Consider the following 13,473-nt stretch of genomic DNA (forward strand, 5'->3'; position numbering starts at 1 on the left):
CAGGAATTTCTCAAGAAAGAATTTAGTGAGGAGAATATCTTGTTCTGGCAAGCCTGTGAATACTTCAGTCATGTTCCTGCGAGTGACAAAAAACAGGTATGTCCGCCGAATGTCAGCACTCCGCCGTGTTCTCAAACATGACCCGGGGTGCGTTTCCCGTAGCTGTCCCAGAGAGCCGGAGAGATCTACAACAGCTTCCTGTCCAGCAAGGCAACCATGCCAGTCAACATCGACAGCCAAGCTCAGCTGGCTGACGACGTCCTCACATCTCCGAGGCCCGACATGTTTAAGACGCAGCAGCTGCAGGTGGTCAGCACGTTTCATGGTCAAATTGAACAAAATGTTCAAATGCAAACTCTGGTTTGGGTGCCTTGTTCCGGTACAGTGCAACCGATTTGAGTCGGGCACACAATCGGTCTAATTCGCCCCTCGCCTTCCCAATTTGCAGATCTTCAACCTGATGAAGTTTGACAGCTACTCCCGTTTCCTCAAGTCTTCCCTTTACAAAGAGTGCATGCGTGCCGAGGTGGGAGGCCTCCCGTTGCCGGATCCCTATCAGATCCCCTGCAGTCCTGCGCCATCCAAACACAGCGCCAGTTCAGACCGCTCCACCCTTTCCACTCCCAAAAAGGTGCTTGTTTTCATAATTTTCTTTTCTGTCATTTAGTTGAGTTGTTACATCATTTGTCGTCTCATCTTTCAGGATGCCAGGAAGCAGCGATCCGGTAGGTCGCTCAATGAGGACAGCAGAGATGAGAGTGTCGACAAAAAACGCGGCATTTTTTTTTCGTGGTCTCGAAATCGGAGCTTTGGCAAGGGTCCCAAAAAGAAGGACATTGGTGACATTAACCTTGGTGAGAGTCACACACAACTTTTTTTCTCTCCTCCCTCCATGTCTGTCAACCTTGGCTAATAGCTGCCCTTATAAATGATTACAATTCCTATATAAAAGTTGTAGTATGCCGTCCATTATTTGAAATTATTTAAAAAAAACGCTAACACAAGCGGAAATGCAGAGTTTACCGCACATTTGCACGTTATGCTTTTATCAATCAGACCGTATGCAGTGCTTAAAATTTTTTTTTATATAGTTTGCATGTTCTCCCCGGACCTGCGTGGGTTTTCTCCGGGCCCTCCGGTTTCCTCCCACACTCCAAAAACATGCATGGCAGGCAGATTGACCACTCCAAATTGTCCCTAGGTGTGAGTGTGACTGTTGTATGTCTTTGTGTGCCCTGCGATTGGCTGGCAACCAATTCGGGGTGTCCCCCGCCTCGTGCCCGAAGACAGCTGAGCTCCAGCATCCCCCGCGACCCTAATGAGGAATAAGCGGTACGGAAAATGAGATGATATATATATATATATATATATACACATACATTGTCACTCGAATTCCAGGACCCACAAAGTATAGACTTTTAGGACTACATCAACATTCAGTGTGGCATAAGAAACCTTAGACTCTCTTCTTTCATCAGAAAATAACAAGTTAATTCCTAAATTATATGGGTCTGGAGTTATATGAGCTTGAAAGGAGGGTGGAACAAAGCACTAACATGGAAATTAGGCAAATACTACCCCCACGTGGAAGGAAAAAACATTGCCAGAGGCCATGGCCAGCATTTTATCGGCAGCCAAACAAGGAAAAAAAACGAACAAATGGCACTCTATATCATATTTTCAATTTCCAAATAAATTCGTGAATGGCAGTGAATGAGTTAAAAAATCCATATACAAGTTGTAGTACGCCATTCATTATTAGAAATGATTTAAAAAAAATTAAATACAATGGGGAAAATGTATAAGTTGACAGGTATGCTCCTCTAAATGGGGATTCTCCTCTTTCTCTCTGCAGACTATTGGGGTAGTAATGGCAGAAGAGAGTCCCAAGGCTCCTTGTCTTCCAGTACCAGCTTGGAGATGCCCACTTCCTGCTCTACTGGCAAGATGGAGGTAACGATCCACCCTCAAATCACCATGGCAACACCACAGAGCCAACTTTCTTTTTTTTTTTTCATTCTTATTTTCTAGCCCACTCAATATTTTTTTTTCTTGGCGCACATTTCAGCAGCAACAAAACCCACGTACTAAAAGACATGGCAGTTATGACTACACGCATACGTCCAGGTGGTGAAATGTCAAGCTTTCTCTGATGAAGCCATGAGTCAACAAAAAGTTTTATGTCATTGGACTAAATCAAAACGCGTAAAACAGCTTGAATGATGATTTGGCGTTTGCCTCTACCACTGCAGTGATAGAAATTTATACAGAGTTAAGTTGGCAATTTAAGGATGACTGTATTTTCTGGTGTATAAGGCGCACCGGAGTATAAGGGACACCTAGGAGGAATGAAAAAAAAATCCAAATATGATATATAAATATATAAAGGTTTTCCAATATAAGGCACACCACATTATCAGCCGCTACAGTAGAGGCTGGGGTTTGAAACCACTTCTTCTATTGTGGGGGGAAATGGAGTCAGTGGCTGCTGACAGTCGTTATGAGAACTGTTGTGGCTCAAAATTACTTCACTACATTAAGGCGCAGGGTCATCTTTTGAAGAAATGTATCCTTTGGGGGTGCGCCTTATCCACCGAAAAATATGGTACTTAACTATCCATCCATTTTCCGATCGGCTTTATCGTCACAACACGTGCTGAAGCCTATCCCAGCTATCTTTGCGTAGTAGGCTTACTTGGCGTATTTTTGGATTGTGAAAGGAAAAGGAATTCCTGGAGAAAAGCCACACTTTTGTACTCACTTGCAGTCAGACAATCGGCACTCGGTGGGTGCATGGGAGCGCTCCCCGAAACACTGCAGTGTGACGCTACCTGACGGTTCCTGCTCCTCCATCACCCTTCGACCTGGCGCCTCCATTCGGGAGGTCTTACAGGTTCTGTGTCACAGCATCAATGTCAACATGGCGGCGGTGGATCTCTTCCTGGTGGGAGGCGAAAAGGTGAATCCAGTCCAGGTCGCATGAAATATAGATTAGATACATACACACACGCACATTTGTCTGCCATAATATAATCTTTTAATATTTTTTTTCTAAGCGCTTATGAATAAAATGCATTTGTATTGTGACTAATATTTTTTTTCATTTATTCATTTTATTAAAGCCTTTAGTATTAGACCAAGACTGCATGACCCTCAGCTCACGAGATTTGCGACTGGAGAAGAGGACCTTGTTTCGGTACAACGATCACCACGACACAGATTTGTATACGGCTCTTGACTCGTGTGATGATCATGTTCGCTCCCCTTTTAGACTGGACCTGGTGCCCATTAACCGCTCGGTGGGGCTGAAAGCCAAACCCACCAAGCCGGTCGCTGAAGTTTTACGCCCCGTGGTGGCCAAATATGGCCTCTTGCTCACTGAACTAGTGGTGAAAATAGTAAGTTGCGTGGGCTTGGAGTGCCACAGGGTGGAGTACCGGGGTTACAATTACTCCTCGTCACACGTGGGCTTTATTTGAGTCCTGTGGCTTTCCTACTTTTATCCCATGTTTGCCGGCACTTCAAAAGCGTTGTGTCTGCTTTGTTGTAGAGCGGCCAGACGGAACCTTTGGATTTGGGTGCCCCCATATCCAGTCTGGACGGGCTGCGCGTCGTGCTGGAGCGTATTGACTCGGCCTCAGCAAAAGGTATGGAACTGAGCTTTTGGCCTATAGCGAGAACTTTTTTCATTCTATTAAAGAGAAATAAATACATGATTTAATGAAATAGATCAAAACAAAAGAAAACAATGTTATAATAATATGAAAATATTGTATATTACCAGAAAAAAACAAGACACAAATTCCTTCTTTTAAATCAAGAAAAATAACCGAAAGTGCTCCAGATGCTCCGCATGTTGCCCCTAAAAATTTGATAAAATGCAGCTTAAGTTTGCATTAACATGCACAATGCACACATTTAACTAATTCACTGCCAGACGATGTACAAAAATGGGTCCACTCCAGTGCTAGAGTTTTTGTCATTTTCACTCAAATTGCAGGACCCACAGAATATTCAGTTTTAGGACTACATCAACATTCAGTTCAGCGTAAGAAACCTTGGATTCTCTTTTTTCATCAGAAAAATAGAGTTAATTCATACGTTTTATGGATCTGGAGTTATCTGAGCTTGAAATGTGGGTGGCTGTACAAAATACAATACATACATATTGGATTGGATTGGATTTGCCTTTATTCGTCTCGCAGTGGAGAAATTTATATTTCAAAGCAGCAACGTTATGAAAAGAATGAAAGTAGAAAAACAAAATACAGGAGCTGCTGGAAAGGCAGCCACTCTTGCGGCGCCATATATTGATTTATTTCACGCTTTAACAACAGTTGAAGCTGCAACAAAGCTCTAACATGGACAAAAGGCAAATGCTGCCCCCTCGTATAAGGGAAAAAACATTGCCAAAGGTCTGACTATCGCTTTATCGGCACCCCACACAACTCCCGCAAGAAAAACCAAAACCCGAACAAATTTGGGGATGGCAGCAAATAAGTTAGTTATTGTTGTTTTTAATTCATTATTTTGTTTGTTTTTTTGGACAAATTTCTGCTCTATGCTTCCGCCAATTACAGTAAAGTCTTGTTATATCGATATCGGATATATCGATATTCCCGGTTATATCGCTACTATTTCTATGCACGCACGGAGAAAATTACATGCAAACAGGGTCGGATATAGCGATACTCCCGGTTATACCGATATTTTTTTGGACTCCCTTGAATATCGATATAACGAGACTTTACTGTATCTGTAATTAAAGAAAATATTGTTGAAAAATAAGCAGCATGTCGGTCAAACCAAGGACCGGAGCCAGATCGGTTCCACCATGTCATTTTTTTGGCCTGCGAAAGCAAATCACACGTTGACTTCATCTTTGTTACAAATTGTTGTAACTTTAAACAACATTGAAGATATTAAGGGTTTATTTAAACCGTTTCAAATAAGAATAGCTAATTTAAACATTTTACTGGCTTCTAATTTCAAAAGTAGATACCCAACAATTTGTTGTGATTTGATAATATAAAACGACAATAGATTTCTACGGGTTAATCTAAGTTAAGTATTTCTGCAAAAAAAAAAAAAAATCGCTCAAAATGGCAAGGCTTGTATTTTGGAATCTGTCACCAATTTGTTGAATAAAACAACATCCATTTGACTTTTGGCATGAATGGACTCAAACGGAAACGTCTCACGTGTGGTTTGTGGTCCACAGACACAGCCAAGAGCGCCTCCCTCAAAAGCCAACTGCCAACCAGGAGTCTTTCAGGAACAGTAAGTCCGTCGCGTCTCCTTCCGCATGGGCCAAGGGCCGTCTCCATTCACCCATATTAACATTTGGGCCCATGCGACGAGCGGCTGTTTCCTTTTCACCCTAACGTGGCTGACTAACCGACTTTCATTGCGACGTGGCGGACGCCGTCGAAGGGCGCCGCAGTTCGATCGGGCTGCCTCCTTAACAGCGTTATCATTGTTGCGTCTGCAGGAAGATGAAAGGTCAGCAGCGTCAAAGGTGTTTGGCGTCCGAGCAGGTGGACCAGACATGGCACTCCTGGGTGAAAAGAGAAAACAGAAAAAGATTAATATAGACGAAGCTGAAGGTAAATCTCCCATGTTTCATCTCTCATTGCTCCGCTGCGTTAGCCCCTCATAGCGGGGATCGCAAACTTTCATCGGGATTTGGTCACAATCAGAATCAATGTCGGAAAACCACCGCCGCAAACCAAATCGGTACTTTTTGCTTTGTGGAAGTACATATGACCACATTTATGTCTGGTTTTACCTATTTCCCAAACGTATGGCCTGACCAAATAAAGCTCACTCCCCAAACATTGCTTATATAAAGAGCCTTCCAGCAAAATAACACAACTGGTTCAGATCAAAACCAGCCTTAAGCGTTCTCTTGTCTGACGAGCTTCACGTGGAGATGCGTTCATGGCACATTCTGCCATCTAGCGGAACAGCACGGAATTGTTCTGCCTGCAACCCTAAATCACTGGCATAGAGAGATGAGATACGGAATTAGGCAATGAGAGTACCGTATTTACCGGTGTATAAGGCGCACTTCGTATGAATGATGTATTTTCAACATTTTTCAATATATAAGGCGCACTGGACTATAAGGCGCACCCTCAATGAATGAAAAATAGTTTCTAAATACATGTATAATACCGTATATAAATACAGTAAAGTCTCGTTATATCGATATTCAAGGGAGTCCGAAAAAATATCGATATAACCGGGACTATCGATATATCCGACCCTGTTTGCATGTAATTTTCTCCGTGCGTGCATAGAAATAGTATCGATATAACCGGGACTATCGATATATCCGATATCGATATAACGAGACTTTACTGTATCTAAAACTTTTCCAAATATAAGGCACACCACATATAAGGCGCTACAGTAGAGGCTGGGATTACGCACTACTTCTACGGGGGACAAAAAAACGCTGCAAGTCCTGTTGTGGCTCAATATGACTTCGCATATGAGGCGCACCAGCATAAAAGGCACATGGTCGTCTTTTGAAGAAAATCAAGGGTTTTGGGTGTGCCTTATAGACAAGAAAATACGGTAAACGAATCATCATTTTTATACTATTCCAGTGAAATACTCCACAGCACATTAGATAATATGTCATGAGACAGTCGGGGATCGCGGAACTTCTATTTGGTAGTAAACAGGAGTTTGCTGTTGAAACCAACATGGCAGACATCCCGTGACTTTTCAAAGCCTGACTTTGGTATTTGGGTTCGCTTTCTCGACTATTTGCATGCCAATGTCGCTATCTTGAAACAACTCGCCAGTTTGTCCAACTACACATTAAATTGTCTCTTTTTTTCCCGGTAGAATTCTTTGAGCTGCTAAGCCGGGCACAAAGCACCCGAGCCAACGACCAACGTGGACTACTGACCAAAGAGGATTTGGTGCTTCCTGATTTCTTGCGTCTGGTTCCCCTTCCCACCTGCCCTTCCTCGGACCAGGTGTGCTCCACGCCGGACTCTCTGAAGCGAAACCACGAGAACGGCGGCCACCCTCGAGGGCCGCTGGCATCGGGCGTTCGCTCCGAGAGTCTGGACTCCTCTCTCGGACACTCCGGGGCTAGGCGGTGCCTGATGCCCCCGTCTCGCCACTCTCCTTTCGGCTCCCACTTATCCCCCATCCCGCGGCCCCCGGACGCACGATCGAGTCTCCACACCGTGGAGGAGGACGCTCACGCCGACCTGACCCTGGTGGGGGAGGGCGACATCGATAGCCCCAATTGCACGCTGCTGCCCGCGTCCCCGTCACCCATGCCGTCCCTGGAGGGGAGCTTGCCAGAGGCCAACTTCACCCCGCCGCCACCGCCTTGTCCTCACGGTCAAGACACGGACGCAAAGTCCACTCCAGGTACCGCGTAGTATACCAACCCTCCTTTTTCCATGCCGTCGTTTCCACTCCCTTATGCACTTTAATTATTTGCATTGCCTCTGTTTGTTCATCTGTTGATTACGAGCGACGTTATCTTGTAAATATCTGGTCAGGATTTTGGATTGTTGGCAGTAAAAGTTTGAAAATAAAGTGGGAATTTTGAGTCAATTATGGAATGTCATCCTGCAGCAGTTTTAGTCCCCAGTACGTTGTGGAAAAATTGTTGAATTGGACAAGTTTCTAAAAAAAAAATAAAAAAATAAATAAAATGCTTGATGGACAAATTCAGATGGATGGACTTTGAAATGAAGCCCTTCCGGTGTCATTGATTGGAGCTACAAAATATTACAGCAGACACAATCTCGTTTAATTCAAGGACGTTCTACACTGCCAGTGTTAACTCATTCACTGCCCGACAATGTGCAAAAATGTGTCCACTCCATTTGCAGTCAAATTACAGGACCCACAGAATATCGAGTTCTAGGACTACCTAAATACTCAAATCAGCCGAAAGAAACCTGAGACCCTCTTCTTTCGTCAGAAACGGTTGTAATTCCTAAATTACAGTATATATATATCTGGAGTTAGCTGATCTTGAAATAGGGGTGTCTGTGCAAAAGGCATATGCTGCTCTCTGGTGGGAGTGAAAAACATTGGCAGAGGTCTGACCAGCACTTTATCGGCACCCCCGTAAGAAAAACTAAAACCCGAACATATTCAGGAATGGCGCTCAACGTCACACTTTTCAATTGCTGAAAAACAATTCAGGAATGGCAGCGAATGAGTTAATAATATAAAATTTGTCATGATATACAGTATAGTTGGATGGATATCTTAATCCCATTATTTTGGAATTAATTTGCGTTTTTAAGGGGAGGTGTCAGTTTTTCATCGCCTACTTTCCCTGTATTGAATCAGCATTTTTAGAAGCATTTTTAGCTTCTGTTGCTTTTCCCAAGTGTATTTTATCGGGCATCAATCACGTGGAAATTTTGGCTATTTGTGGGCCGGTCCAGTAAATAAACAGCTGAATTCTTTCAATAGATTGATTTATCTTCTGATCCGATTGGTCTGTTTTTGTTTTTTGAATGAACTCTCAAGTCAGTGATTATCTCCAAAATTATCTTGGTAATGCTGAACAAATACAAAGTGCCTAATGTGCAAATATGAAGTATATGTTGTTTGACATCCCAGTGCAGCGTTTGAGCAGCACACATGGAGGAGCATCCAGTCTCTTGTTAAAAGACGACACCGCAGAAATCGCTAACACTGCTGGATAACGTTGCAAAAGAGCACAATGGATATTATTTTTCATGTTGTCAAGGAAGCGCAGTCAGGAGCGACGTGACGAGCACGGCGAGCAAATGGCGGTTGTGATTCTGTATCGCTCGTTGGATCTGCCAATTAAATTGTGTATCTGTCATTTAGTCCATGGAATAAAAGCTCCAATCGAATGTGATACTGTTTTTTTTTTCCTTCTTTGATCCGCCTCCGCATGCATTCTCTGTTCTTTGCCTGCTAGCGTCGTCCTCATCAAGCTCCTTTAGCTGTTGCCGCATGCGCTGCTTGGCGGCACCGGGGTGTGAATAATGATGTGTGCTCGCTCGCCTTCTATCGCTCGTCTTTTTCAAGCTCTGTGGCGTAGGTGGTGGTGGTGGTGGTGACTTTTTTGGGGGGTGTCACATTGTGAATTGTTTGCAATGGCTCGTTTGGATGCCATCTTCTGAAGTTGCGGCCTGTTGTAGCAGGTGTTGGCACTGGATTTGACTTTGCTGATACTTTCATATATTTCATTTTCTCTCTCTGGTGATTCTAATTCAACATTCTTTCACGTAGGAAATAAATTGAAATGAAAAATAGAAAAGGTAACATTTGAATTTTTAACTGTCATACATGTGTGAAATTAAGTAAATTGCTAAAAACAAGCACAGAACACAGTTAAGCCAAAGAAGAAGCAAAACACTCAACAGTGTGATGAAATAACGCACAGAAAATGTGGCTGAATGGCAGTTGAAGTTTTTGCCAAAGAAAGAGCAAATTTAAGAAGAACCTATAAATGCACTCTTTTTAAAACTAGAACACCACAAGACAAAATGGAGAAAAAAACAAAGCAGAGGAAGAGAAGTGAAGTACCGTATGTTCCGGTGTATAAGGTGCACCCAAAAGCATTGATTTTCTTCCAAAGATGACCCTTTGCCTTATATGCAGCGTGCGCCTTATATGTGAAGTAATAGTGAGCCACAACAACTCTCGCAATGACTGTCAGCAGCCACCGACTCCATTTCCCCCTGTGGAAGACGTAGTGCGGAACTCAAACCTCTACTGTTAGCGCCTTATAATGGTGTGCCTTATATTTGAAAACCTGCTATATTCATCCATTACATTTGGAAAACTTTTTGTCATTCATTGAAGGTGCGCCTTATACTCCGATGGGCTTCTTGCAGTATATGGAACAAGTTTGAAAATACATAATTCAATGAGGGTGTGCCTTATACACCTGAAAAAACAGTAATTTAAAAACAAAATAAAACAGGACTTCTCCATTACGGAGTAATTCTAAAACAGATATAAAATGAATCCACTGTTTAAAAGCATCATGATTTACTGACATAAATCTGCAAATCTGTTTTTTTTTGGTGTGCACATTTGTCTCCCAAATATTTGGCTGAAGTAAACAGATGATGCCGAGTCATGTTGAAGAACAGCATTAGTATTAGCATGTAATTTATTAATTCCGTCAAAGTGTTGGGCACTCTGACGAAGGCGGAAGTATACGCCGAAACACCTAAAAAACACTGTCCGTAAGAAAAGAATCTGTTTTAAATTAGATATCAAGTAGACAGGATGAACTTAATACAACTAGTATTAGTATGAGTTATCAAAACCATAAAGTGGCAGCACAACAAAAATACTTGCCACTGTCAGAAACCTTTTTTTTTACGTCAGTACTGTCATATACTTATGTCTTCTTCTTTTCCTTTCGGCTTTTCCCTTCAAGGGGTCGACACAGCAAATCAATGTCCTCCATCTTGAGAGAATTGATCCGCATGTTTGTTTTGGCCAAGCTTTTACGTCGGATGCCGTCCCTGATCAACCCTCTTGGCACCGGCACAAGAAGACATATGTCCCTTTGTGGCTACAGAACAAGCAACTCGCTCAGTAATGTGCTCAACAAAAATAATATTGTGGTATTAGCGCAAAAAAAAAGATATTTAAAAACTATTAAAAGTCATTCTAATATTTTTTAAACATTTCAATCACAAACACTGTGCCCATAAACATATTTTTGACACAAATTACAGCAATGATCTTTATTTTTTTTATGGTTATTGAACGAGCATCTCCAAAACCACAAATGACACCAATTCAAACACAAAAGACACCAACTCTAACAACTTAATTCTTATTTTCCTCTGTATAAGGGGCACTGGAGTATAAGGTGGACCCCCAATTAATGGTGTATTTTGAAACCTTTTCCCATATATATATATATATATATATATATATATATATATATATATATATATATATATATATATATATATATATATATATATATATATGGCGCACTGGACAAAAAGGCACAACTTGAAGGAATGAAAAGAGTTTTCCAATTATAATATATAAATATATCAAAGTTTTCCAAATACATAAGGCACAAGGTTATAAGACGCTACAGTAAAGGCTGGGGTTATGCACCACTTCTTTAATGGAGTCGGTGGCTGCTGACCGTCGTTGCGAGAACTGTTGTGGCTCTATATGACTTCACATCTAAGGCGCACCTGTATATCAGGCACTGGGTTGTCTTTGGAAGAAAATCAAGGCTTTTGGGTGCACCTTATACACCGGAAAATACGGTACTCTGACCTGATTGCTGTGCTGTTAACTGACGGCGACCTCCGCGTTGATTCTTTCTCCTGCCGCAGGCCACCATGATCATCTCATCCCACCTGCATCAAAATTGTCACCGTCACCTCAGATTTCAGGCCATTCTCCTCCCCTAGAAACAAAGACTGAAATTTAAAACAATAATAATCAAAATAGTAACATGTTGGAAAAAAAACAATGGCTTTTTTTCAATTTTGGTCTGAATCGTCCTTGGAGGTTTTATCTTGCCGTGACAAGCCAGGAATCGTTTATTTATTTTTGCCCACGAGAGGGAGACATCGCTCAGACATTTTCACCACGACCCCAGTTCCAGTTTGAGCCCCGTGCACTTAAGTACAGAAGGAATAATGAACTCATGCAGCTAAGGAAGAAAGTAAAGAAATGAGTTACCAAGAATGCAGTCATTCATTTAATCCAATTTATTTCATATCTAACTATTGCTCGAAACAATTGTGAAAAATTACACCCAAAGTACCCTCGAACGAAAACACAAGACGTTCAAATATACATTGATTAAAAACACAAATCTGCAGATTTAAGAATCATGTCATGGCAAAGACTGAGAAAGTGTTATTAATTTTGGGGAAGTGACAGAATTGCAGCGCTACATACCAACTTCAACACATCATTTCCTCGTGTAGTTGTTACCAAATCCAACCGGATTGTGTCAGTCCTTTTTTCTTCTCTCCTTGAAGAAGGTCAGCTGTTGGGGCTCGGAGCAGCTGTTTACATCAGCGCTCAAGCGGCACTGAATCACTGACTGTTTGTTAAGTGAATCCCAGGGGAAACTATTACTTCGAACAGCAGCTGGTCGCCATTGCGCAACGCTGTCGGAAGATACAGGAGTCACGTCAAGCGGATTTTCGCCACTTTTTTTCATCCAGTTTCTAACTGGTTAAAAGTAAAAATAGTCACACAAAAAAGAAGAAATTTGGAGTCAACTCTAGAAGCGCGTTTTGTTTCCTTCGACAGTTATTGTCCATTTCCAAACTGTACAAATGCATAGTATTGTTGAATGATTCTTGAACCAGTGTTATCAGATGGTCGTTTTTGGGAGAAAGGATCGCTAAAATGGGATACTAAATGGTCCACTTACAAAAGTAAAAATAGTAAGTGTAAATAAATGCTGTGATGCTGTCATTTACAATGTGTTGAGGAAAGTCCTTCATTTGGAGATAGCACCACTAAATACGCATCTGACAGTGATCTGAATCGCAAAGTTTTGAGTTTTATTCAGTCGGAATTTTATAATCTTGGTACCATAACGTAAGGCTTTTTTTTTGAAAGAGGGTATGTTTTTTTAATAATAACTTGCAAGCCCGGATAAATACAGAGGGTTGTGTCAGGAAGGGCATCTGACGTAAAAGCTTGGCCAAAACAAACATGCGTATCATACCTCTGATAATGGAGGTTACTGATTCGCTGTGGCGACCCCTTGAAGGGAAAAGCCGAAAGGAAAAGAAGAAGAAGCGTTTTTAAGCACTAAAGGTTTTTTTAAATGACATTAATTTATTTGCTTTCTTTTGATTCCATCGACATTTAACAAATTCGCTGCCATTCCCGAATTTATGCGGGAATTGAATAGTGTGACGTGGAACGCCATTCCCAAATTTGTTCAGGTTTTGGTTTTTCTTGCGGGGGCTGACGTGCTGGTCAGCCCTCTGGCAATGTATTTCTCTTCCACGAGGGGGCAGCATTTGCCTTTTGTTCATGTTAGCACTTTGTTACAGCAGTTGTTGTAGGACTATAGGAATCAATATTTATGTACAGTAAAGTCTCGTTATATCGATATCGGTTATATCGATAGTACTGCTTATTACGATACTATTTCTATGAACACAAGGAGAAAATTTACATGCCGCAGGATCGGATATATCGATAGTCTGGTTATATCGATATTTTTCCGACTCCCGAGAATATCGATATAACGAGACTTTACTGTATTGTATTTTGTAAAAACCACCCCCATTTCAAGCTCAGTATTAACTCTTTTTTTCTGATGAAAGAAAAGAATCTAAGGTTTCTTACACCGAATTGAACGTACATAGTCGTAAAACTCAGCATACTGTGGGTAAATTCATGTGAAAATGACAAAAAAACAGGCACTGGAGTGGACACATTTTTGCACATCGTCTAGCAGTGAATGAGTTAAAAGCCATCTTAAGC

The 13,473-nt window shown here is 41.7% G+C and overlaps 1 protein-coding gene and 1 long non-coding RNA gene across 2 annotated transcripts in view; one reads left to right on the forward strand and one right to left on the reverse strand.

The window, feature by feature from the left end:
• The window catches only part of LOC148902039 (regulator of G protein signaling 12-like), a 34,379-nt gene that overhangs the window by 19,429 nt on the left and 1,477 nt on the right, over positions 1-13,473 (forward strand). The window contains exons 6-17 of the mRNA XM_088990224.1: positions 4-96; positions 163-306; positions 449-631; positions 704-854; positions 1,856-1,953; positions 2,768-2,959; positions 3,123-3,196; positions 3,272-3,398; positions 3,551-3,647; positions 5,222-5,280; positions 5,492-5,606; positions 6,859-7,398. Coding sequence (XP_088846350.1) covers positions 4-96; positions 163-306; positions 449-631; positions 704-854; positions 1,856-1,953; positions 2,768-2,959; positions 3,123-3,196; positions 3,272-3,398; positions 3,551-3,647; positions 5,222-5,280; positions 5,492-5,606; positions 6,859-7,398 — 1,873 coding nt within the window. The remainder of the gene's footprint in view (positions 1-3; positions 97-162; positions 307-448; positions 632-703; positions 855-1,855; positions 1,954-2,767; positions 2,960-3,122; positions 3,197-3,271; positions 3,399-3,550; positions 3,648-5,221; positions 5,281-5,491; positions 5,607-6,858; positions 7,399-13,473) is intronic.
• LOC148902040 (uncharacterized) lies at positions 5,287-13,455 on the reverse strand. Its single transcript, XR_016114228.1, has 3 exons — positions 11,920-13,455; positions 11,287-11,419; positions 5,287-5,557 (listed from the first exon to the last, which is right to left on the reverse strand). It is a non-coding gene; the product is annotated as an uncharacterized LOC148902040 (long non-coding RNA).

The sequence above is a fragment of the Hippocampus bargibanti genome, linkage group LG02 (assembly GCF_051943395.1).
Source record: "Hippocampus bargibanti isolate YZ-2025 linkage group LG02, ASM5194339v1, whole genome shotgun sequence".
Classification (NCBI taxonomy): Eukaryota; Metazoa; Chordata; class Actinopteri; order Syngnathiformes; family Syngnathidae; genus Hippocampus; species Hippocampus bargibanti.